The sequence below is a fragment of the Salvelinus alpinus genome, chromosome 2 (assembly GCF_045679555.1).
Source record: "Salvelinus alpinus chromosome 2, SLU_Salpinus.1, whole genome shotgun sequence".
Taxonomy (NCBI): Eukaryota; Metazoa; Chordata; class Actinopteri; order Salmoniformes; family Salmonidae; genus Salvelinus; species Salvelinus alpinus.
Window position 1 is genome coordinate 34,410,146 of NC_092087.1, and position 26,085 is coordinate 34,436,230.

At 42.7% G+C, this 26,085-nt stretch overlaps 2 protein-coding genes across 2 annotated transcripts; both read right to left on the reverse strand.

Moving 5' to 3' along the window:
- Positions 1 to 436: 436 nt before the first annotated feature.
- Positions 437 to 13,333, reverse strand: LOC139559363 (neuroblastoma suppressor of tumorigenicity 1-like). The gene is made up of 4 exons (XM_071375312.1): positions 12,960 to 13,333; positions 10,933 to 11,113; positions 2,153 to 2,264; positions 437 to 1,256 (listed from the first exon to the last, which is right to left on the reverse strand). The coding sequence occupies exons 2-4, from the start codon at positions 11,103 to 11,105 to the stop codon at positions 1,011 to 1,013; spliced, it is 531 nt and encodes a 176-aa protein (XP_071231413.1). The 5' UTR covers positions 11,106 to 11,113; positions 12,960 to 13,333; the 3' UTR covers positions 437 to 1,010.
- Positions 13,334 to 20,518: 7,185 nt separating this feature from the next.
- On the reverse strand, positions 20,519 to 25,665 carry LOC139559364 (MICOS complex subunit MIC10-like). Its single transcript, XM_071375328.1, has 4 exons — positions 25,535 to 25,665; positions 21,115 to 21,162; positions 20,887 to 20,996; positions 20,519 to 20,760 (listed from the first exon to the last, which is right to left on the reverse strand). The coding sequence occupies exons 1-4, from the start codon at positions 25,593 to 25,595 to the stop codon at positions 20,752 to 20,754; spliced, it is 228 nt and encodes a 75-aa protein (XP_071231429.1). The 5' UTR covers positions 25,596 to 25,665; the 3' UTR covers positions 20,519 to 20,751.
- Positions 25,666 to 26,085: the final 420 nt, after the last annotated feature.

A 26,085-nucleotide genomic window follows, 5' to 3' on the forward strand; every position in this document is an offset into this window, starting at 1 on the left:
AAAGTCCACAGTTAGGATCATAACACACACAGCCTAAGCCTCTGTACTTTAGTAAACATCAGAACCACTATGGTGTTAGTTGCCTATATTATTGCTAGATGAAAATTATGTAGGTGAGATGAGAAGGACTGTGGATTGAGAGGTAGCCAATGCAAACTGATGGAAAATGCTGCAACATGTTTTCATATCCTTACACTTCTGTATCCAAATGCTGCATTTGTCTCTTTTCTTCTGATCACAGGACTATTGCATTTACAGCACATGCATGCTGCTTCATTCATGCCCTCTGCAGTACCTTCTTTGCACCAACAGAGAGCAGCATAAACATGTATATGAACATAGGCAGCTGACTAGTCCAAGATCACATTCCCACCACATTATGACAATAATAGACAAAAAGGCATTAAGTAAATCATAACAGATAGAACTGCATTGATAAGATTGAACAAAAATAGCTTTATTCTCATAGGAGAAGCAATCATTGGAACATATAGCATTAGGTCAGATACTAATGCAAATTGGTGATAAACACAAATTAAGGCAAGAAACTTTGTAGCTCTATGCTTTTTTTTAATACATTTTTTTTAAGACAGATTTACAGATATAAGACTACAGCTTCAAAAGTCTATAGTTGCGTCAGAGTGCATGCCTGGGTGCATATGTGCGTGTGTGTAGGATTGTTATATTTGTTGTCCTCCTAAGTGAGAAGTCAGATGACAAAAACAGTTTAGATAAGCTTGTGTCTTTGTATGTGTTCACTTATACTGTGGTTGACTTGTGAAGAGTACAGCATGAGGGAGCTTGGTTGCATGTGCTTTTATAAGCAGTTATCATGTGAAGTGAAGTTTTACTTTCAAAGTGCTTTTAAGCTGTTGAATGAAGAAACAGAGGTTGGATAGAAGAGAAGGGAAATGCATCAAGTGCTGTGTGTAGAAGAAACAACTTGTGGAGAGGTTTGGGAGAAGAATCAGGAATGGCGAGAGAGGAAGTGTCAGTGGTGATCGAGCGACCTACCCTCCATCAGATGTGTGTGTGTGTGGCTCTGTGTGTGTGTGAGCGTGCTGAGAGTGTGTGCCGCTGTGGTGGCTCTCTGGTAGGATAGGGGGGTCTTGGGCACTCTCTGATGGGTAGAGCTGCATCAGTGCCCCCTCCTGGGCTCCCTCCTTACTGCAGGACTGGCAGCTGCAGTGGAGGATCCTCTCCACCAGCTTATCTACACGAGGAGCATCATCACTGCCCGGGCAGTCCAAAGTCACCTATTCACACAACGCACAATGCATTACACACATGCCACATGCGCCCCTCGCCCCGCCCCCTCAGCACAAACACACGCACACATGCATACACACACACAAAGACAAAGCACTGCCAGGACTTTCGCCTAGAGTCTTCCACACATGTCAGTCTCTGGCAGAGAGATTTAAGACAAAGCCTCTGCATCCATCTTCAAACAATGTAGCCCGCTCTGAGTAATGTTGTGATTTCAGTAAATCAGTCAAGCTTGACACAGCTGCCAGACCAACAATAGGAGGCTGGATCTGAAATAATTTGACAATGCACCGTCATGGTTGGAAACGGCAGAATATTCAATCTTGAGAAAACAATTAGCACACTTTTATGCTCAGAGCACTGTTTTTAGTCAAGCTATAAAAATCCACAAAAATGTTATCCGGTATCAAAGGCATGCCTTTGTGGATCCAAAATAGTCATAATCATAGTCATAATTAATTTATCAGCCGCTGGACTGATAAGGCACATTTCCTTTTTCAATATTATATACAGTACATCAATCAAGTTCTTTCTCGAGGCATGAAGTAACCTCAACTGTGGTCCCAGGCCCACTCCTATCCTACCTTCTGTCTGCTCTTTAAACTACATACACCTCAACACAGGGCCTTTGTTGTTCCAGGACTCTGGAATCCCTGGCTACTAAACAGGCAGGCCCATTAAAGACAGAGGACAAGAAAAACCTCGAATGAATTAAATGCAGGACCAATTGTGGTTGTGGTCGTGTGTTTCTGTAGGCTACTGGGGTTGTGTGGTTAGGTGTATTAGGGGTTTGTGGAAGTGTCTATATTCAAAGAGTAGTGTTACATTAGCTGGTGTGTGTGTGTGTGTGCACGTGCATATAGGTGTTTGCATGTGTACTTACCACCTCCCACTGAGTCTGTGCAGGCATGCAGGAGTCACAGTGCACCAGGGACTCAGTGGACTGGGGGAAGGTGTTGGGGACGCTGTAGCTGAAGCACTGCCCCAGACACGCCCTGGAATGATAGGGGAGAGAGGGAGGAAAGAGAAAGAGGGAAGATGTCACCATTCAGCTTTGATATCTGTATATTTCATGGCTGATTATATTCTGGAGGTGACCATTACACACAGGGCCAGATTAGCGCAGGGGCTTGGGCCCAGGACCGTGGGAGGCCCAAGAGGCAGCAAAAAAAATAACATGTAAAAATAATTAAATAAAGGAAATATATACGGTATATATTATACAAGTCATCTCTATATATTTTTTTTACTGCAACCGCCAACCACAGGAGGATTCAGGAGCCCGCTTTCAATGAGTGTAGACAGCCTGCTGCTGCTCTGCTAATCATTAGATTGGGGAGGAGAGGGGGTAGGGGGGACACATGACTAACTGGGGGGCTCTTGATTGGGTAACTGCATAATAGATAAATGTGACTGGTCAATTGTGAGTCAGTGGCTCACACATAATTGTTTTTATAATATTTGCTTTATCCAACCACAGGAGCCCGCTATGAATGTTCAAGTGAGAGCATAATTTAGCCACAGAGGATCAATAGTTTCTAAAAAATAACTGTGGATTACATTTTATCATAAGCGCATACAGGTAACTGCCAAAATAAAGGAAACACCAACACAACGGTGTTTGGCCACTACGAGCTGCCAGAACAGCTTCAATGCGCCTTGGCATATATTCTACAAGTGGACCTAAACCATGCCAGGAAAATGCACCCCACACCATGACATATTATTTGTATCCCTCATTTACTCAAGTGTTTCCTTTATTTTGTCAGTTAGCAGTTGACTACAGTCAGGAAGGCTACAATTTGGCCACCAAATATACAACTTGTTGCATTGTGGCCATAGACATATAATCCATAGAAGGGTTTTGGAACCTCTTACCCTTGCAATTTGACTATTAAACTTGTGTGGCCATAGACATATAATCCATAGAAGGGTTTTGGAACCTCTTACCCTTGCAATTTGACTATTAAACTTGTGTGTACACAGGCAATGGCAGCCAGTCCTGACTTGAATGGGAAATGCCATCTATGGATTATATTTCTATGGTTGGTTGCCTATTGTACATTTCTAAATACAATCACGTGAAAAAACATAAAGTTTGGAAAGCCGACTCCTGAAAAATGAAGACTAATCTGTCTGTAGAATCAATATAATATTTTTTTCTCAACAGCTCCCAATTTTTAGGAAACAGCAGTAGTAGCCTATGGCTTTATCTTCATCATTAGTGAGTCCGTGTGCCACAGGGAATTTTATTTAGTAGCCTATGATATATATATATATATATATATATATATACAGTAACAGTCAAAAGTTACTCATTCAAGGGTTTTTCTTTCTTTTTAGTATTTTCTACATTGTAGAATAATAGTGAAGACATCAAAACTATGAAATAACACATGTGGAATCATGTAGTCATCAAAAAAGTGTTAAACAAATCCAAAATATATTCTTCAAATTAGCCTCCCTTTGCCTTGATGACAGCTTTGCACACTCTTGGCATTCTCTCAACCAGCTTCACCTGGAATGCTTTTCCAACAGTCTTGAAGGAGTTCCCACATATACTGAGCACTTGTTGGCTGCTTTCCCTTCACTCTGCGGTCCAACTCATCCCAAACCATCTCAATTGGGTTGAGGTTGGGTGACTGTGGAGACCAGGTCATCTGATGATGGACTCCATCACTCTCCTTCTTGGTCAAATAGCCCTTACACAGCCTGGAGGTGTGTTGGGTCATTGTCCTGTTGAAAAACAAATGATAGTGGTAGCCATGCTGGTTAAGTGTGCCTTGAATTCTAAATAAATCACTGACAGTGTCACCAGCAAAACACCCCCACACCATCACAACTCCCAGTCCATGCTTCACGGTGGGAACCATTCACCTACTCTACGGTGGGAAACGTTCACCTACTCTACGTCTCACAAAGACACGGCGGTTAGAACCAAAAATCTCAAATCTGGACTCATCATTGCTCATGTTTCTTGGCCCAAGCAAGTCTCTTCTTATTATTGATGTCCTTTAGTAGTGGTTTCTTTGCAGCAAATCAACCATGAAGGCCTGCTTCACGCATTCTCCTCTGAACAGTTGATGTTGAAATGTGTCTGTTACTTGAACTCTGTGAAGCATTTATTTGGGCTGCAATCTGAGGTGTAGTTAATTGCCGATTTCTGACTCTGGTAACTCTCATGATCTCATCCTCTCCACCACTGGTAACTCTGTGCCTTCCTTTCCTGTGGCGGTCCTCATGAGAGCCAGTTTCATCATAGCACTTGATGTTTTTTGCGACTGCACTTGAAGAAACTTTCAAAGTTCTTGAAATGTTCCGTATTGACTGATCTTCATCTTTTGAAGTAATAATGGACTGTCGTTTCTCTTTGCATATTTGAGCTGTTCTTACCATAATATGGACTTGGTCTTTTACCAAATAGGGCTGTCTTCTGTGTACCACCCCTACCTTGTCACAACACAACTGACTGGCTCAAACACATTAAGAAGGAAAGAAATTCCACAAATGAACTTTTAACAAGGCACACCTGTTAATTGAAATGCATTCCAGGTGACTACCTCATGAAGCTGGTTGAGAGAATGCCAAGAGTGTGCAAGACTGTCATCAAGGCAAAGGGTGGCTACTTTGAAGAATCTCAAATATAAAATATATTTTGATTTGTTTAAAACTTCAAGACTGTTGGAAAAGCATTCCAGGGGAAGCTGGTTGAGAGAATGCCATGAGTGTGCAAAGCTGTCATCAAGGCAAAGGGTGGCTACTTTGAAGAAATTAAAATATATTTTGATTTGTTTAATACTTTTTTGGTTACTACATGATTCCATATGTGTTTTGATGTCTTCACTATTATTCTACAATGTAGAAAATAGTACAAATAAAGAAAAACCCTGGAATGAGTAGGTGTATCCAAATTTTGAACTGGTACTGTATATACAAAAGTATGTGGACTCCCCTTCAAACTAGTGGATTCGGCTATTTCAGCCACTCCTGTTGCTGACAGGTGTTTAAAATCGAGCACACAGCCATGCAATCTCCACAGACAAACATTGGCAGTAGAATGGCCTTACTGAAGAGCTCAGTGACTTTCAATGTGGTATCATCATAGGATGCCAGCTTTCCAACAAGTCAGTTCGTCAAATTTCTGCCCTGCTAGAGGTGCCCCGGGCAACTTTAAAGGCTGTATTGTGAAGTGGAAATGTCTAGGAGCAACAGCGGCTCAGCCACGAAGTGTTTGGCCACACAAGCTCAAAGAATGGGACCACCCAGTGTTGAAGCGCGTACGCATCGGTTGTCCTCTGTTGCAACACTCACTACATCAGCACAATAACTGTTCGTCAGGAGCTTCATGAAATGGGTTTCCATGGCCGAGCAGCCGCACACAAGCATAAGATCACCATGCACAATGCCAAGCGTCAGCCGGAGTGGACTCTGGAGCAGTGGAAATTGATTCTCTGGAGTGATGAATCACGCTTCACCATCTGGCAGTCCGACAGTAGAATCTGGATTCGGCAGCTGCTACAGCATACAATGACATTCTCGACAATTCTGTGCTTCCAACTGTGGCAATAGTTTGGGGAAGACCCTTTCCTGTTTCAGTATGACATTGCCCCCGATGCACAAAGCAAGGTCTATACAGAAATTATTTGTCGAGATCGGTGTGGAAGAACTTGACTGGCCTGCACAGAGCCCTGACCTCAACCACCTTTGGGATAAATTGGAACGCCGACTAAGAGCCAGGCCTAATTGGCCAACACCAGTGCCCGGCCTTACTAATGCTCTTGTGGCTGAATGAAAGCAAGTCCCCACAGCAATGTTATAACATCTAGTGGAAAGCCTTCCCAAAGAGTGGAGGCTGTTATGGAAGCCACTCCTCAGTAAAAGGCACATGACAGCACACTTGGAGTTTGCCAAAAGGCATCTAAAGACTCTCAGACCATGAGAAACAAAATTCTCTGTTCTGATGAAACCAAGATTGAACTCTTTGGCCTGAATGCCAAGCGTCACATCTGGAGGAAACCTGGCACCATCCCTACGGTGAAGCATGGTGGTGGCAACATCATGCTGTGGGGATGTTTTTCAGCGGCAGAGACTGCGAGACTAGTCAGGATCGAGGGAAAGATGAACGAAGCAAAGTATAGAGAGATCCTTGATGAAAACCTGCTCCAGAGCGCTCAGGACCTCAGACTGGGTTGAAGGTTCACCTTCCAACAGGACAATGACCCTAAGCACAGGAGTGGCTTTGGGACAAGTCTCTGAATGTCATTGAGTGGCCCAGCCAGAGCCCAGACTTGAACCCGATCGACATCTCTGGAGAGTCCTGAAAATATCTGTGCAGCAACACTCCCCATCCAACCTGACAAAGCTTGAGAGATCTGCAGAAAATAATGAGAGAAACTCCCCAAATACAGGTGTGCCAAGCTTGTAGCATCATACCCAAGAAGACTCTATGCTGTAATCGCTGCCAAAAGTACTGAGTAAAGGGTCTGAACACTTAAGTAAATGTAATATTTCAGTAAATTTTTATTTGTATAAATTAGCAAAAATGTCTAAAACCTGTTTTTGCTTTGTCATTATGGGGTATTGTGTGTAGATTGATGAGGAAAATAAACAAAGTAATCAATTTTAGAAGAAAGCTGTAATGTTACAAAATGTGGAAAGAGTCAAGGGGACTGAATACTTTCCAAAGGCACTGTATATATGTTGCCTCCTCATACTGTACAATATGTTACGCTTAATTGGCCTGGGCTATTGTTTGTTTGAATTAAAGACCAGATTGATATCAGTTTGTGAGAGTAGCCACTGATTTCGGTAATTTGTGTGGTATTACATGTAAATGATGTAGCACTGTAGAGACTATTACATTACAACGGAACGACTTGGTTAGTGTAGTGTTAGCTAGCTACATAGTTGTCTTTGCTGTCAAGATAATTGTGTAGTTTTGAGTAATTGTCGAGGTTACCTAGCCAGTTACCGAGGCTACCTAGCCAGCTACACTTTCTAACTAAGTCAACAACGCAGCCACTGCTAGCTAGCCTACTTCAGCAGCACTGTATCATTTTAGTCAATAAGATTTCTTGCAACGTAAGTTTAACTTTCTGAACATTCGAGACGTGTAGTCCACTTGTCATTCCAATCTCCTTTGCATTAGCGTAGCCTCTTCTGTAGCCTGTCAACTATGTGTCTGTCTATCCCTCTTCTCTCCTCTCTGCACAGACCACACAAACGCTTCACACCGCGTGGCCGCTGCCTGGTGGTCCCAGCGCGCACGACCCACGTGGAGTTCCAGGTCTCCGGCAGCCTCTGGAACTGCCGATCTGCGGCCAACAAGGCAGAGTTCATCTCAGCCTATGCTTCCCTCCAGTCCCTCGACTTCTTGGCACTGACGGAAACATGGATTACCACAGATAACACTGCTACTCCTACTGCTCTCTCCTCGTCTGCCTACGTGTTCTCGCACACCCCGAGAGCTTCTGGTCAGCGAGGTGGTGGCACTGGGATCCTCATCTCCCCCAAGTGGACATTCTCTCTTTCTCCCCTGACCCATCTGTCTATCGCCTCCTTTGAATTCCATGCTGTCACAGTTACCAGCCCTTTCAAGCTTAACATCCTTATCATTTATCGCCCCCCAGGTTCCCTTGGAGAGTTCATCAATGAGCTTGACGCCTTGATAAGCTCCTTTCCTGAGGATGGCTCACCTCTCACAGTTCTGGGTGACTTTAACCTCCCCACGTCTACCTTTGACTCATTCCTCTCTGCCTCCTTCTTTTCACTCCTCTCCTCTTTTGACCTCACCCTCTCACCTTCCCCCCCTACTCACAAGGCAGGCAATACGCTTGACCTCATCTTTACTAGATGCTGTTCTTCCACTAATCTCATTGCAACTCCCCTCCAAGTCTCCGACCACTACCTTGTATCCTTTTCCCTCTCGCGCTCATCTAACACTTCCCACACTGCCCCTACTCGGATGGTATCGCGCCGTCCCAACCTTCGCTCTCTCTCCCCCGCTACTCTCTCCTCTTCCATCCTATCATCTCTTCCCTCTGCTCAAACCTTCTCCAACCTATCTCCTGATTCTGCCTCCTCAACCCTCCTCTCCTCCCTTTCTGCATCCTTTGACTCTCTATGTCCCCTATCCTCCAGGCCGGCTCGGTCCTCCCCTCCTGCTCCGTGGCTCGACGACTCATTGCGAGCTCACAGAACAGGGCTCCGGGCAGCCGAGCGGAAATGGAGGAAAACTCGCCTCCCTGCGGACCTGGCATCCTTTCACTCCCTCCTCTCTACATTCTCCTCTTCTGTCTCTGCTGCTAAAGCCACTTTCTACCACTCTAAATTCCAAGCATCTGCCTCTAACCATAGGAAGCTCGTTGCCACCTTCTCCTCCCTCCTGAATCCTCCTCCTCCCCCTCCCCCCCTCCTCCCTCTCTGCGGATGACTTCGTCAACCATTTTGAAAAGAAGGTCGACGACATCCGATCCTCGTTTGCTAAGTCAAACGACACCGCTGGTTCTGCTCACACTGCCCTACCCTGTGCTTTGACCTCTTTCTCCCCTCTCTCTCCAGATGAAATCTCGCGTCTTGTGACGGCCGGCCGCCCAACAACCTGCCCGCTTGACCCTATCCCCTCCTCTCTTCTCCAGACCATTTCCGGAGACCTTCTCCCCTACCTCACCTCGCTCATCAACTCATCCTTGACCGCTGGCTACGTCCCTTCCGCCTTCAAGAGAGCGAGAGTTGCACCCCTTCTGAAAAAACCTACACTCGATCTCTCTGATGTCAACAACTACAGACCAGTATCCCTTCTTTCTTTTCTCTCCAAAACTCTTGAACGTGCCGTCCTTGGCCAGCTCTCCTGCTATCTCTCTCAGAATGACCTTCTTGATCCAAATCAGTCAGGTTTCAAGACTAGTCATTCAACTGAGACTGCTCTTCTCTGTGTCACGGAGGCGCTCCGCACTGCTAAAGCTAACTCTCTCTCCTCTGCTCTCATCCTTCTAGACCTATCGGCTGCCTTTGATACTGTGAACCATCAGATCCTCCTCTCCACCCTCTCCGAGTTGGGCATCTCCGGCACGGCCCACGCTTGGATTGCGTCCTACCTGACAGGTCGCTCCTACCAGGTGGCGTGGCGAGAATCTGTCTCCGCACCACGTGCTCTCACCACTGGTGTCCCCCAGGGCTCTGTTCTAGGCCCTCTCCTATTCTCGCTATACACCAAGTCACTTGGCTCTGTCATATCCTCACATGGCCTCTCCTATCATTGCTATGCAGACGACACACAATTAATCTTCTCCTTTCCCCCTTCTGATAACCAGGTGGCGAATCGCATCTCTGCATGTCTGGCAGACATATCAGTGTGGATGACGGATCACCACCTCAAGCTGAACCTCGGCAAGACGGAGCTGCTCTTCCTCCCGGGGAAGGACTGCCCGTTCCATGATCTTGCCATCACGCTTGACAACTCCATTGTGTCCTCCTCCCAGAGCGCTAAGAACCTTGGCGTGATCCTGGACAACACCCTGTCGTTCTCAACCAACATCAAGGCGGTGACCCGTTCCTGTAGGTTCATGCTCTACAACATTCGCAGAGTACGACCCTGCCTCACACATGAAGCGGCGCAGGTCCTAATCCAGGCACTTGTCATCTCCCGTCTGGATTACTGCAACTCGCTGTTGGCTGGGCTCCCTGCCTGTGCCATTAAACCCCTACAACTCATCCAGAACGCCGCAGCCCGTCTGGTGTTCAACCTTCCCAAGTTCTCTCACGTCACCCCGCTCCTCCGCTCTCTCCACTGGCTTCCAGTTGAAGCTCGCATCCGCTACAAGACCATGGTGCTTGCCTACGGAGCTGTGAGGGGAACGGCACCTCCGTACCTTCAGGCTCTGATCAGGCCCTACACCCAAACAAGGGCACTGCGTTCATCCACCTCTGGCCTGCTCGCCTCCCTACCTCTGAGGAAGTACAGCTCCCGCTCAGCCCAGTCAAAACTGTTCGCTGCTCTGGCACCCCAATGGTGGAACAAACTCCCCCACGACGCCAGGTCAGCGGAATCAATCACCACCTTCCGGAGACACCTGAAACCCCACCTCTTTAAGGAATACCTAGGATAGGATAAAGTAATCCTTCTAACCCCCCCCCCCCTTAGAGTTAGATGCACTATTGTAAAGTGGTTGTTCCACTGGACATCATAAGGTGAATGCACCAACTTGTAAGTCGCTCTGGATAAGAGCGTCTGCTAAATGACTTAAATGTAAATGTAATGTAGAATAGCATGAAATGCTTTTTTTAAAGGCAAAAAAAACGGGCCCTGGTAACAAATGTTCCCCGTGTGTGGAAATCCTAAAACAGTTATGATGCCCTGTGTGCACATTCAAATTAGGGTGATTTTGGGGTAATTTGGCCATTCAAAGTCAAACTTCATTCCTGCTTTCAGTTATTAAAAGGAGTCATTCACCCTCTTGAAAACAAATGCCTGTGCATGTGTGCTGTGTTGTATGGACTTGAGTTTGTGGCAGGTGTGTGTGTGTGTGTGTGTGTGTGTGTGTGTGTGTGTGTGTGTGTGTGTGTGTGTGTGTGTGTGTGTGTGTGTGTGTGTGTGTGTGTGTGTGTGTGTGTGTGTGTGTGTGTGTGTGTGTGTGTGTGTGTGTGTGTGTGCTCCACACTGACCTGTTTTGGATAGAGCGAGGCTGGCAGCCGGTGTGCCCGACTATCTGTGTGATGTTCTTGGCCTCGCACCAAGCGCTCTTGTCAGGGAACAGCGCCAGACGGTTGATGTGAGCGGGCGGTGCTGCTGAACAGAGCGCAAGCAGCGCGCAGCAAATCACAATTCTTTGCCACATGACTGCACCTTAAGGAGGATAAAAAAAAAAATATATATATATATATATATATTGTTATAATAGGTCTAGCCTACTTTACCTGTTGTTAAGTCTTTAATGTATATTGTTTTACATAGCAGACTGTTTATGCACAAGAAACCAAATTGTAAAATGTGTGCCATTATATGGTGGATTACATAGCTTTAATATAGTCAGTTGCTGTTTTGCAGCATTCTGTATCCTCTTCTTCAGTAATCCATTTAAACACGGTAATGACCTGCACTGAGCTGTGCTCTCACATGGCCGAATTGGCTCTGGCTTTGCCAAGTGGAGAAAAACAATTTGCTTGGTTCAAAGTAGCCCAGCAGACCGAGAGGGAGAAGGGAAGAGACCGAGGGGGAGAGAGGGGAGATGTCTGCTTGGATGTTTGCTAAGAACATAGTTTAATTCCAGTTTTTCTAATCTGTTGTGTAATGCCATGACATGTTAAATATGACAATGGCCAGTGACAGTGCCTTGTGAAAGACTAACGTGTGGCCTTGTGTCAACTGTTGTCTAGCTCAGTGGTTCTCAAACCTCTCCTCAGGAACCCCCAGCCGTTCCAGAGCTAGCACACCTGATTCAACTTGACAATTAACACAATAAAGAAACCTATGCCATTTTGACCATATAACATGGCTAAATACGAAAAAAGAACCCTGTATTGTTCTTCAAAATGTTATTTCTAGCACCTTTTGAAATAGAGAACGGTGGGTTCTATACAGCACCAATAGGGGTTTTAACAAGGGTTGTAACGATAGTGAAACTTTTTTTGTGCTATATAGAACCTTAGGAACGGGTTCTTTAAAGCACCATAAAGGTTCAATTTAGATCCATATGAGCATGGTTCTTTAAATAACCTCCAAAAAAGGGTTCTAGTATAGCACCCAAAAGGGATCCGCTATCGTTACGAGTCAAATAACCCTTATTTGGCACTATATAGAACCATTTGTTTTTAGTGTGTACCACCTGACTCTAATAAACTATCAACCTCCACAAAATCTTTTCTCTGGTTTCTTTTAAAGCTGCGTAGGTCGGTTTCGTCATTTACAAACGTCTACAAAAAAACTCTCTTGTTTCTTATAAAGTTAATAGGTCACGTAATTTCGGCTACAACCCTTTCCACAAATACAGTTTTACTTCCATGGACTTTTTAGTATTGAAGACGCTTTGCTGTGCCTTCGGGCAAATAACATTCCTAAAGAATTCAATATCCCTGTGCAACGACCAACTGCCCTGCGGCTGTAAAATTGAGAGCGTGAGAGGCGATTGGTGAGGGAAGGCATTACAAGAAGAAGCGCACAAGAAACTGTGGAAAATGAAAATACGTGCTAATTCTACAGATGGGCTACTTCATGTATTCTAGCGCTTTTTTTTTGCACTAACATAATTATACACATTTTGCCTTTATAGGTCTAATTACTTGAATGAGTAAAACTTTTGACTCTGTTGGCCTAGTTTATAATCAGGTCATAAGATATGTATAATGCTGAACAACTATTCTAAGAACAAGGCTACAGTGTATAGCAAAATAACTGACAAACAGGCGAATTAAATAGGGTAAAACTAAAATATTTAATGATAATGTAAGACTATATGTTCAGCAAATAATCATCAGATAGCTCCACAGAACAGAACCCCAGGAAACAATTACGACGCGCTTCTCAAAAGGGAAAGGTCAGTTTTCCGGACAAATTACAGCTCTCAATAAACACTGTATCGGAGTTTGCAACGTGACATTTTGTGTTGTAACTCTTTGGCATCTCTCCGAGACAGAGAAAGGGATCAAAACTTTGCGTCTGGATAGGCTGTTAGTTTAAAAAAGCGTTCACTTACCGTTGGGAATCACCGAAATGCAGCAATATCCCGCTGAGACCCCTCACTAGATCTTCAACGCCCGTCTCTCCCAACCCTCCCTCGCCACCCGTCCCACAGGAGACAGGAGAGATGCGTGGAATATATGCGCTGTAGTTGCTACTTGGAAATTGAAAATATAACTGCTTTCAGAAAGGCAAGGTTCATAGAAAACAATTACATCATCCGCCAGAGAGAGACGGTCATATGGAGAGGGGTGAGGAGATAGTGTGCATTAGAAACTATCTGTCTCTCAGTCCATCAGCGCACTGGGTCCCTCCCCTCCCGTCCGTGCTCTATCCCTCCCGTCCGGAGTCCGTTTCCACCTCTTCTCCCCAAAAACGTTTCACCGGTAGGCTGTCATTTCGGTGAAGCTGTAAACTACTCCGTTCTCTCAAACTTTATCTCGCCTTTGCTTTGGTCGCTGGATTTGGGTATAGGCGCGGCTGCGCCTCCAGAAAGGAGTCCCGCTGTGTCTTTGGACGAGCTGGAACGTGAGGGGGAAAATGAGTTTGGCAGGTCTGAATTTTAACAGTTTAACAGCGAAGGGAGCCGCTCTCAATTTCAGGTCATAGGCCTACAACACCGCATAGGCATCATGACCTGTTCTGTGCAAAACGCAGGAATAGCCCCAGTTCATTTTTCTCGTGGACCGTGTCAGCTCTCTTTGCTTTCACTCACAAGAGGGTTTTTGGGAGCAAAATGTTTATAAGCTTATGTTGATTCATTTAGAAAATAATTGTGAGATATAGCTGCAAGCAGCAATGAACGGGGTTCACAGGATGACAGAAAGGACACAAGATCAGTTGGGTAACAAATCAAGCACTCTATCATGCAGGAACTATCTTCCTTTATGTGCATTCAGTGAAAGCATGACCATGTCTATCTCAATACCAAGGATGACGCATGTGAAGTTTAGTCTAGTGCTGCAGGTAGATTTGTTTCAGCTGGTAATCATTCTTAAAGTCATTACTTAATGTATTGAGTTTATACACTAATTCTGGGGTCAATTTGACTAATGGGTTATGTTAAGATTTGTGAGATATTTTCAGCGTTATTTTGAATGCAGCAACTGTTCATTGTCAAATTCATTAGAGACTAATTCAGTGGGGTCCGAAATTATTGACACCCTTGATAAAGATGAGCAATAATTACTTTATTAAATAATGAATTCAAATGCTGAGCTATATTTTATGTAAAAAATTATTTGGAAATAATATTTTATACTTATACAATTGCTCAGAGAAAGAGATTTTGTTCAACAAGTATTATTTTCTTCTCTCAAAAGGGTAGGGGTAAAAATTGACCCCCCCCTACAGATTCTTATAAATAAAGTAGTAAAATGTTTAGTATTTGATCCCATATTCCTAGCATGCCCTGGCAGTGGTGTAAAATACTTAAGTAAAAATACTTTCAAGTACTTCTTAAGTAGTTTTTTGCAGTATGTTTACTTTACTATTTATATTTTTGACTACTTTTACTTCACTACACTCCTAAAGAAAATAATGTACTTTTTACTCCATACATTTTCCTTGACACCCAAAAGTACTCATTACATTGTCAAATTCACACACTTATCAAGCGGACATCCCTACTGCCTCTGATCTGGCAAACTCACTAAACACAAAGACTTCCTTTGTACAGATGTCTGAGTGTTGGAGTGTGCCCCTGGCTAGCCGTAAATTAAAAAACAAGAAAATGGTGCTGTGTGGTTTGCTTGATATAAGGAATTTGAAATTATTTATACTTTAACTTTTGATACTTAAGTATATTTCAGCAATTACATTTACTTTTCATACTTAAGTATATTTAAAATCAAATACTTCTAGACTTTTAATCAAGTACTATTTTACTGGCTGACATTCACTTTTACACGAGTCATTTTCTATTAAGGTATCTTTTATCACGTTTTAGGTATGACCCAGATGCAGACAGTGTTGAAGAAACAAAAGTTTATTTCTAAACAGGGGCAGGCAAACGACAGGTTAAAGGCAGGCAGGGGTCAATAATCCAGAGATGGTGCAAAGGATCCAGAATGGCAGGCAGTCTCAGCGTCAGGGCAGGCAGGGGTCAATAATCCAGTTAGGTGGGGTAAGGTACAAAAACGGCAGGCAGGCTCAGGGTCAGAGCAGGCAGAACGGTCAAACCGGGATGGACTAGCAAACAGGAGCAAGAAACAGGCAGGAGCAGGGAAACAAACACTGGTAGGTTCTATGAACTGGCAACAAACAGAGAACACAGGTATAAATACACAGGGGATAATGGGGAAGATGGGCGACACCTGGAGGGGAGTGGTGCCAATCACAAAGACAGGTGTGAAACAGATCAGGGTGTGACATCTTTACTTTTACTCAAGTATAACAATTGGTTACTTTTTCCACCACTGCACAATGACTACATCAAGCTTGTGACTACAAACTTAGTTGCATTTGCAGTTAGTTTTGATTGTGTTTCAGATAATTTTGTGCCCAATAGAAATTAATGGTAAATAATGTAGTGCCATTTTGGAGTCACTATTATAAATAATAATAGCATATGTTTCTGAGCACTTCTACATTAATGTGGATACTACCATGATTATGGATAATCCTGAATTAATTGTGAATAATGATGAGTGAGAAAGTTAGAGGGTTAAAGATCAAACCCCCAAAACATGCTAACTGTTCACCATTACCAATAACAGGGGAGGTTAGCATGTCTTGGTGGTATGATCTTTGACCCTTCTAACAGCTCCACCTACAGGCCAGTCGGTGCCATTTTTTTTACCAGGTTACTCATGGCCTCTAGTTTCTGTGTGCCAAATTTTTAAAAAGTAAACAATATATGCTTGAGTTATTTGACGATGTCAAAAAATTTTAAAAAATCTAAGAATAGCTTCGCTGTGAACCCCTATATATTGGAAATGGTAACAAATGCATCACTTGTGTCAGTTCACACTTCCTTTTGATTTATTGTATTGCCTATCTGATTTACCATGTATGAATGTGTCATTCAATGTGTTTCTATAGGCTAGTAGCAGTAAGGCCAAATTCAATGTCTCATCAAATATTTGTATATATATACACACCTACAAGGGTCCTAAAATTCAAAATCAAACAGCTAAATGATCCATGGTATGACCATCTTAAAACAATATGACCATCTGTGTTAGATTAGTAGACCCCCCTCTTGCTCAGAGTGGAAGTGTAGATACAGTAGGCAGGCCATGCATGCTGTCCTTGAGAGCCAGACTGTTCAGGTTGGTTTTGTCCCAATCTTTGAATAAGCCACTGATTAATACCTTGACAACAATGAATGGACCTTCCAATAAATCTATTGAGGAAGTAAGTGCCAGAGACAAATTAAAACCAGCAGACGTTCCTTAGATCATGACTCATGAGCTGTGCACCACTCCAGTACAGTCAGTCACTGTCCCAGACTGCCAGTGGTTATTCCACATTAGGATTTGGCATAATGGAGGAATTTTGCCTCTCTATGAACAGAAATGTCTTCAACAGCCACTACAGTGATGGAACTCTATTTTCCTCAAATAAAATCTGTGCATGCTGCCCTGGCGCTGCGCTCTCTCTCTCTCACTCCCTCATGTCAGTTCTGGCTGCAGAACAGACCACATCTGATGGAAAAATTGTTGTAATTATGATTTTGACATGCGTATGATATGCATGTTAGTGTTTTTTTTGTCGTGAATCTTGTTCTGGAGGCAGCTCTGCTGAGCAGTCACTAGCTGGCACAGCCATAAAGTCATAAAATTAGATTTTAAACCTAAATCCTAACCTTAACCACAATGCTAAACCTAATCCTAACCTTAAATGAAGACCAAACATATAATTTTTGTATTCATACATTTTTACAATATAGGTAATTTTGACTTTGCAGCTGCCCTATCTAAGGGGAAATAGTTAAGTTCTGCCTCCAGGATAAGACTACTGATAATAAACGCCAACCTGCATATGATATCTGAACCAGCTCTGTGTTTTCTGATTAGTGGCAAGGTTAATAGTGATTATGATTGTCGTTCTGGAGAATCTGTCAGACAGGCACAGACAGGTACACTCTTATGCCCCAGAAATCTATCCCCACTTCCCTCCCCCTCTGCAAGTGTGCAGCTTTGATTGTATCCATAAGCTCCCATGCACTCTTGCAGACAAATACTATATTAATAGACAGGGGAAGAGTGAAATAACGGAATCTGTTTTTGAGAGGATGCCAACACATACTCCTTACTTTGTGACTAATGCATTGCAGAATGCGTGCAGGAGTGTTTACATGTACTGTATGTGTGTGTAAGAGTGTGTCTCTGTCTATCTTTGCTCGTTTGAAATAACTTTTGTTTATATACTGAACAAAAAAATAAACGCAACATGCAACAATTTCAAAGATTTTACTGAGTTACAGCTCATGGAAGTATATCAGTCATTTGAAATACATTTATTAGGCCCTAATCTATGGATTTCACAACTAGGAAGGAGTGCAGCCATGGCTGGGCATGGGAGGGCATAGGCCCACCCACAGAGGAGACAGGCCCGGCCAATCAGAATGAGTTTTTCCCCACAAAGGCCCTTATTACAGACATGATAGAGAAATTGAATTCTCTGGCAACAGGTCTGGTTGACATTCCTGCAGTCAGCATGCCAATTACATGCTCCGTCAAAACTTGCAACATCTATGGCATTGTGTTGTGTGACTAAACAGCACATTTTAGAGTGGCCATTTATTGTCTACAGCACAAGGTGCACCTGTGTAATGAGCATGCTGTTTAATCAGGTTCTTGATACGTCACACCTGTCAGGTAGATGGATTATCTTGGCAAAGGAAAAATGCTCCCTAACAGGGATGTAAACAAATTTGTGCACAACATTTGAGAAATAAGCTTGTGTGTATGGAACATTTCTGGGATCTTTTATTTCAGCTAGTGAAACATGGGATCAACACTTTACATGTTGCATTCATATTTTTGTTCAACATACACACATACATACATACACAGTACCAGTCAAAAGTTTGGACACACCTACTCATTCAAGGGTTTTTCTTTATTTTTACTATCTTCTACATTGTAGAATATTAGTGAAGACATCAAAACTATGAAATAACACATATGGAATCATGTAGTAACCAAAAAAGTGTTAAAATATATTTTGATTTGTTTATGTTAGATTCTTCAAAGTAGCCACCCCTTGCCTTGATGACAGCTTTGCACACTCTTGGCATTCTCTCAACCAGCTTCATGAGGTAGTCAGCTGGAATGCATTTCAATTAACTGGTGTGCCTTGTTAAAAGTTAATTTGTGGAATTTATTTTCTTCTTAATATATTTGAGCCAATCAGTTGTTTTGTGACAAGGTAGGGGTGGTATATAGAAGATAGCCCTATTTGGTAAAAGACCAAGTCCATATTTTGGTAAGAACAGCTCAAATAAGCAAAGAGAAATGACAGTCATTCTTTACTTTAAGACATGGTCAGTCAATCCGGAAAATGTCAAGAACTTTGAAAGTTTCAACCATCAAGCACTATGATGAACCTGGCTCTCATGACGACCGCCACAGGAAAGGAAGTTCCAGAGTTACTTCTGCTGCAGAGGATAAGTTCATTAGAGTTACCAGGCTCAGAAATTGCAGCCCAAATAAATGCTTCACAGAGTTCAAGTAACAGACACATCTCAACATCAACTGTTCAGAGACTGCATGAATCAGGCCTTCGTGGTCGAATTGCTGGAAAGAAACCACTACCAAAGGACACCAATAATAATAAGAGACTTGCTTGGGCCAAGCAACACAAGCAATAGACAGACCGGTGGAAATCTGTCCTTTGGTCTGATGAGTCCAAATTAGATTTTTGGTTCCAACCGCCAAGTCTTTGTGAGATGCAGTAGGATCTCCGCATGTGTGGTTCCCACCGTGAAGCAAGGAGGAGGTGGTGTGATGGTGCTTTGCTGGTGACACTGTCTGTGATGTATTTAGAATTCAAGGCACACTTAAGCAGCATGGCTACCACAGCATTCTGCAGCGATACGCCATCCCATCTGGTTTGCGCTTAGTGGGACTATCATTTGTTTTTCAACAGGACAATGACCTCCACAATCACCCGACCTCAACCCAATTGAGATGGTTTGGGATGAGTTGGACCGCAGAGTGAAGGAAAAGCAGCCAACAAGTGCTCAGCATATGTGGGAACTCCTTCAAGACTGTTGGAAAAGCATTCCAGGTGAAGCTGGTTGATAGAATGCCAAGAGTGTGCAAAGCTGTCATCAAGGCAAAGGGTGGCTACTTTGAAGAATCTAAAATCTACATTTGTTTAATACTTTTTTTGGTTACTACATGATTCCATATGTGTTACTTCATAGTTTTGATGTATTCACTATTATTCTACAATGTAAAAAAAATAAAAACTCTTGAATGTTGATAGGTACTGTGTGTGTGATCTATATATATACATACATACATACATACATACATACATACATACATACATACATACACACACACATCACTGTTGAATAATGTACTGTATCTACTATGGAGAGAGATACATGTGAATGTAATTTTGAAATGTATTCTATGTTGCAAATAAGTGTTTGAGATTGTATATGCGGGGCTGGTCATATCTGGATGTGTGCTGTAAGAAATGTGTATAGTTTAAGTGAGTGTGCATGTGAATTTCAGTACATATGCGTATGAACATGTGTTTAAATATGTGCCTTGAAGTGAAAGTGTGAATGTGTGTTCAGACGTGCACGGAGCGGAACTCACCTGTTAGTAATAAGGGCTGAGCTTCAGTCCAGAACTGGCATTCCAGAACATTCCACAAATTCTGCTGCACCAGGGGGCTGGACAAACACACTCCCAAAACATACTCCCAGACACAATCAGTACTGCCAATGAACACACAGACATAGAGGATTGTTCACAAAAGACACACAAGCTAACATGATCTCTTCTCCGTGCACCACCTACACAATCACTGCCAACACTTCCAACCGCTTCCAACATACACATACAAGCACACACACAGGTACTCTGCCATTGTCCTGCTCCCAAACACTCCCAGATGAAGAAAGTCTGCATGGTGTAGCTGTACCTGGAACAAAGTCTATTGCAATCCTTCTTACAAGCGCAACATGTAACATGTCCTACAGTTCCTCCGCTTAAACTATTCATCTTAGTGCTAGGTAGCAATATACAGTGTCGTATTGGTAGATGGTAGCAATACACAGCAGATATTGTTTCCCCCACACTTTGCATTTACCACCTGACCACATCTTCACCTGTAGTATACAGCCCTCTCACTAAACATTTATCTAACCTCTCTCTGTACATTTAGGAATATCTTTGTTCCACACCCTCTCCATCATCCAGATTTTATCCATGGCTTCATTTTCTTTAGCTCTCATTTTTCCCTGCTTTCCCTCTTTCCTTGAGGGCTGTAGCAGGACAGCAGGAGTTTAACTCTCCTACTCATTCACACACAAAATACTGTCATTCTTCCTTTCCCTCCCGCTCTCTAACACACACAGCTTGCCAAACTCATTTCAAAATAGACATGTTCTTTGTTAGCATTCAAACTTTATTCACACAGATACAAGACAGAAGTAAATCAGGAATTTTCTGTCAAATGATTCATTACTTGTATATACACAAAAATACACGACTGCCCTGTGAGACTCACACAGTAAATACATTGGGTGGCAGGGAGACAAGCAGCAAAATAAAATAAAAACAAGCAGCAAAATAATGAGGACGAGACAACTTTTACATCAGCCAACTCTCCTCAGTCTTCTACTGTTCCTGAAAGAGATTAAATAGAACAGTCATTTTATTATGTGCAATTATTGTTGAGGGAAAAAAATATGGAATACTGTGTTTCAACCTTAAAGGCATCGACCTTGGTCATGACGTGTGTGATTTGCTCACCTTTACCCTGTGACCATGGAGCTGGTAAGGTGACCTGAAGTCCTGCTGGCAGTTGGAGTAGCCCATGCCCAGCCCCACACCTGATCCAAATGCCACTGGCCAAGTGCGCCCTAGAGACGAGACAGACAATTCACTTATATGAAACAAACCATAACTCCCACAAAGATCAACACATGGACAGCGTTATTATTACAATTACTGTTCTCTGCTGTCTGAGGCAATACTCACGTTTGAAGAAGAGGACTGAGAACACAATCCCCACGCCAAGGCCGGTCGCTAGAGAGAGACAGCGAGAGAGAGGAAAGAAAGAAAAGAAAGGGGGTGAAAGGAGGTGCATAAACCTCTCCAGAGGAATAGAAACAAAAAAACAAGTCTGCAGCACACCCTATGATTAAGTATTGGGGTAATGCACACATACACACAGGTATGGAATTCCCTGTTGTGCTTGGAAGTTAGTCTGCTCTAATGAGGTGAGGTGAGGGGCAACATGGCTGCTGACCCCAGAGCTGGTAAACAGCACCTGTCAGCCAGACATTGTTCATTAGAGAGAGAAGCAGAGGGGGAAAATGAAGAAAAGCATGTGAAAGTAAACTTAAGACAAAATAATAAAAAATAAAGAGCAAACGAGAGCAAAAAAAATGTCATTGAGTGAGAGAGATGTCAAGGGGTAGGAGGAGCTAGTGCTGTAAAGGAAAGACACGAAGGGGGAGGAGAGATGAGAGGCGGGTTGAGTGAGATAGAGAACTAGCAGTGTGATCTAGAGATCTGGGATGTTTAAGTTAGGGAGAGTGAGAGTCCAGTCAGGTCAAGCAGAGGGTCCAGGTGAGGTGATCTTCATGGCAGGGAGATGGACAGACAAGACACAATGATAGAGTGTAAGTGTGGACCCGAGGGGGCATTTGAAGAGATAGAATGTGTTTGTGTGCTTAGCTTCACCTCGCTGTGTGCAGCGCCCCACCCAGCTCCAAGGGCCAGCCAGCGCAGAAATACATAAAAACAACAGTTTGGGCCCCTCCACTTCTTAATTGGATTCAGAGAGCTATGCAGCATGACCGATACGCAGCTGCCAAAGCACTCAGACACTGCTCCCTCCGTCTCAATTACACAACTTACAAATGTCAAACAAGACCACAAAAACAAAGGGACAACATCTGAGACATCTTTATTGCTGCCACATCATGCTCCTCTACAACCTCTGCTGCCCCCCCCCTCGCTTTCCAGTCTGAACTTAATTTAAAAAAAATAAGTCCAATGCAGCCGTTTTTTTAACCCACAATATCAAATCAGTTCTGGGTAACAATTAAGTACATTACTGTGATTGTTGCTTGGACTGTCTGGGAGTGGTCTGAGTGGGGAGGGGGAAACTGAAAACGAGCGGTTATTGGCAGAGAGGTTTGGAACTTTCTTATTGGTCTATTAAATTACTTTACTGCCTGGTGATGACACCAGGCCGGCAAAAACTCTATCCGACCAAAACAGGGTTTGAAATTGTAGATGGTCTTTTCAAACAGCTCTTACACTAAAAAGGGAATTATTATCTTCACAATTTCACAGTATTAGTCCAACAGTGTGGAAATATATATATTCAAAAAACTTACAAAAAAATACTAAACTTTTGACAGCAATGGGCCTTTAAGATTTACAGACAACTTCTGTCTCTTTAGCCCCACTCTCTCTCTCATTTCCTTTCCATGTCTCCTCCTCCCTCTCCCTCTCCCTGTGATTGTTGCCGAAAAGCAGTGGAGCCGGCCAAATATGAGGCCAGATCTGCAACAGATTTACTATTATGAACCTCTATACAACCACAGCTTGACTCCCTCTGTTCCTCTGATATCTTTACCTTTCCTTCCTCCTCCCCCTTTCTCTCCTGACTGTGCATCCATCATTCTTATTTTCTGTTGTTCCCCTCTTACTGTGCAGCAGCTTTCCTGTCTGTCCTGATAGGCTGGCTATTACAGGCTCCCTGCTGGGGGCAACGTGATTTCACAACCTTTGGCCTCTTAACACTAAGTGTGGATTATTGTAAACCCAGCTGTTGTCAACCCACATACCTTTTCGGGGAATACAGTAAATCTAAAAACAAGGAAAATATTAAGTTTGGCAGTCCTCGTGGCTAGTTGCTCCAAAGCTAGCAAACATTCCAAAACCAAATACCTCTGTAAGAAAGATGATAATTCAAATCACTCTTTAAGCAAAACTACTTACATAGACAATTTCCCCAAATATTTGTACGGGTGCAGGAATATCATTGGTTCCAGATCAGAATGTTGTGTGTCATGTTCTTAGACAATATTCCTTTATTATGGATATTGGACACCACCTTCACACTGCATTGTTGACATTGTTTTATCACCTTTATGTTGTCTCAGAGATTAATTGGTAAACTCTGATTTATCACCCCAAGATATCCCTGCACAATGTCTATTTGCGCCCCTACTGGATGTAAACTACAAGTGAAATTAATGGCTGTGCTCAATGCAATGGCACTTATAAATGTAGATCCTTCAAACACCCCCAAACAGGGAAACAGATCCCAATCAAAGGTGTTATCACGTGCTCCACTAAGGCAGTTATTTATCTTATAACTTGCCCTTGCGGTAAAAATGACATGGGTAAAACAAAGGGTGAATTAAAAGTACGAATCTCGGAGCATATTAGCACCATTAGGTGCAAAAACTCGACTTACTCAGTTGCGGAACACTTTTTGGAAGCAAACCACTCGATTTCGTCCTTACTTTATATCGGCATCGAACATGTCACCCTCCCTAGGAGAGGAGGTGACCTCAACAATTTATTGTTAAACGAGAGGTTGCCTGGATCTTTAATTTAAAGACCCTTGCTCCCTTAGGTCTCAACGTAAAGCTCCGCCTTATCTCAGCTCACTGGTGACGATAACAACACCCACCCATAGCACGCGCTCCAGCAGGTATATCTCACTGGTCATCCCCAAAGCCAACACCTCCTTTGGCCGCCTTTCCTTCCAGTTCTCTGCTGCCAGTGACGGGAAAGAATTGCAAAAATCGCAGAAGCTGGAGACTTATATTTCCCTCACTAACTTTAAACATCAGCTATCTGAGCAGCTAACCGATTGCTGCAGCTGTACATAGTCCATCTGTAAATAGCCCACCCAATCTACCTACCTCATCCCCATATTGTTTTTATTTACTTTTCTGCTCTTTGCACACCAGTATCTCTACTTGCACATCATCATCTGCTCATTTATCACTCCAGTGTTTATCTGCTAAATTGTAATTACTTCGCTACTATGGCCTATTTATTGCCTACCTCCTCACGCCATTTGCACACACTGTATATAGACTTTCTTTTTTTCTATTGTGTTATTGACTGTACGCTTGTTTATTCCATGTGTAACTCTGTGTTGTTGTTTGTGTCGCACTGCTTTGCTTTATCTTGGGCAGGTCGCAGTTGTAAATGAGAACTTGTTCTCAACTAGTTTACCTGGTTAAATAAAGGTGAAATAAATAAATAAAATTAAATCTGAGAATTAACCAATGATATCAGGCCACACCCAGCCATGATTACAGACACCTGTGTGTGTCCTTTGACAGTGACACTATATAAAACTAGTCACCCTGCAGTGTTTGTCATTATACCCTGATGAAGACAGCTCGTCTGTTGAAACTTTGGTAATTAGGTTATTAAATTATTGCATCTGAGCTCCTAGAGAGTGTGCCACTCTCCTTTACATTTTTCAAGTGTTCTACTCCGCTAGCCAGCACCTCGCCTAAATTGGTGTGCATTTCTTTTGCCTCTTGATCACCTTATCAAGCCCATTTAAAACTATTTATATGTGTCATGTATGCTTAACTTACTTTTAATGGAAATTGTTATAACACTTTACAGCAAAGTCAGCAAAGACGGTATAGCCCAGTTGCACTATACTGTCTTCCCTAATCTACTTAATCATAATGTTACTTTACTATTACAGTTGCTGGATCGTGTAGGGGATGAAACACTTCAAACATGTGTTGATAGAACATTTTAATCATGCATGTTTCAAGTTAATGTCACGTGCAGAAATTCTAACACTAACAAATGTCACTTATGCTTTATGTAGCTATATGTCATGTCACAATGTGTAATGCAGTCCTATGCTTTGAGCATGCATTTCATGTGCATCATTACGGGATAGTTTAATGGTTCAGTTAATCGTATTACCCTATTAAGACTAGAGGACTCAATGTCATATGCCAGTTTCAGTATTTCTTTGATTTTATATCAATGTAATGTAAGCAACATTTTACAGCATGTTATAGGACTAATAGTTACTGTCACTGAAAAGTTAACTCAAAACCGTAACTGACGGTGAAGGGCACAATGTGTTTCCTGGACTGGTCGCAGAATAATACAAAAATATAGGACATGAGCGCGCAAATGTTTTGGTCCGTTTCTTCAACACAATTGCCTGAAATATAATTACAAAAAAAAAAAAAAAGCCCTATGTTGATGGGGCTTTTGGTTTAAATTGTCAATGGACCTCATCGGGTAAGTTATGGCCCACATAAGTAGACAGGTGGCCTTACTAAGCTCATGCACCTGGTCCCCGGCTTACACTGCGCATTTTTAGGTTGTACTCTGTTTGGAATCAATTTCTTAATAAATGCATTCATGAAATATCAATATTTACCTATCTTCACAGCGCTATCAGCTAGGCATCGGTCCCACTTCTGTTCGTGTTCATTTGCCATTGTTTTCAGCTTCTGACTCACATCTTCAGAAATCGCGAGATTTAGGTCATGTGATCACCTACGTCAACATAATTTTGCAGATATGTATTTTACATGGATGCATGTGATGACAATATTTGCTCTATATGACTTTAATTTCTGCAACATTTCGACAACATTGCAATGTTAGAAACTGTAGTGAAGTAGGTTGTGCCACTGAAATAAATATATGAAATGCAATGTATGACATTGTCATACATCCACAATGTAAATCACTGCTTTCACATACTGATTTGCATCAGCTTGGATGAAGCATTCAGAAATTAAATCATCCAAATGGCCATTATTACACCACAGTTTTTTTGTATTAGCTAAGTCTCAAACCATGATCATTAGGATATCCAGCGGTCAATGGTCATGTATCACTCCATTGCATGATAAGGTGTTGTGTATGCTTGCAATGAAATCAGTAAAGCAAACAAGCAGAATCTTTACCTGCAACCTTTGCTTA

Excerpts from the sequence above, each read along its gene's own strand:
- LOC139559363 (XM_071375312.1), bottom strand. The coding sequence starts at position 11,105 with ATGTGGCAAAGAATTGTGATTTGCTGCGCGCTGCTTGCGCTCTGTTCA. Across the intron at positions 2,265-10,932 it reads CCTCGCTCTATCCAAAACAG|GGCGTGTCTGGGGCAGTGCT; the intron begins GTCAGTGTGGAG and ends CTATCATTCCAG. Across the intron at positions 1,257-2,152 it reads CACAGACTCAGTGGGAGGTG|GTGACTTTGGACTGCCCGGG; the intron begins GTAAGTACACAT and ends TTGTGTGAATAG.
- LOC139559364 (XM_071375328.1), bottom strand. The coding sequence starts at position 25,595 with ATGGCAAATGAACACGAACAGAAGTGGGACCGATGCCTAGCTGATAGC. Across the intron at positions 21,163-25,534 it reads TGATAGCGCTGTGAAGATAG|CGACCGGCCTTGGCGTGGGG; the intron begins GTAAATATTGAT and ends GTCTCTCTCTAG. Across the intron at positions 20,997-21,114 it reads CTCAGTCCTCTTCTTCAAAC|GGCGCACTTGGCCAGTGGCA; the intron begins GTGAGTATTGCC and ends TCTCGTCTCTAG.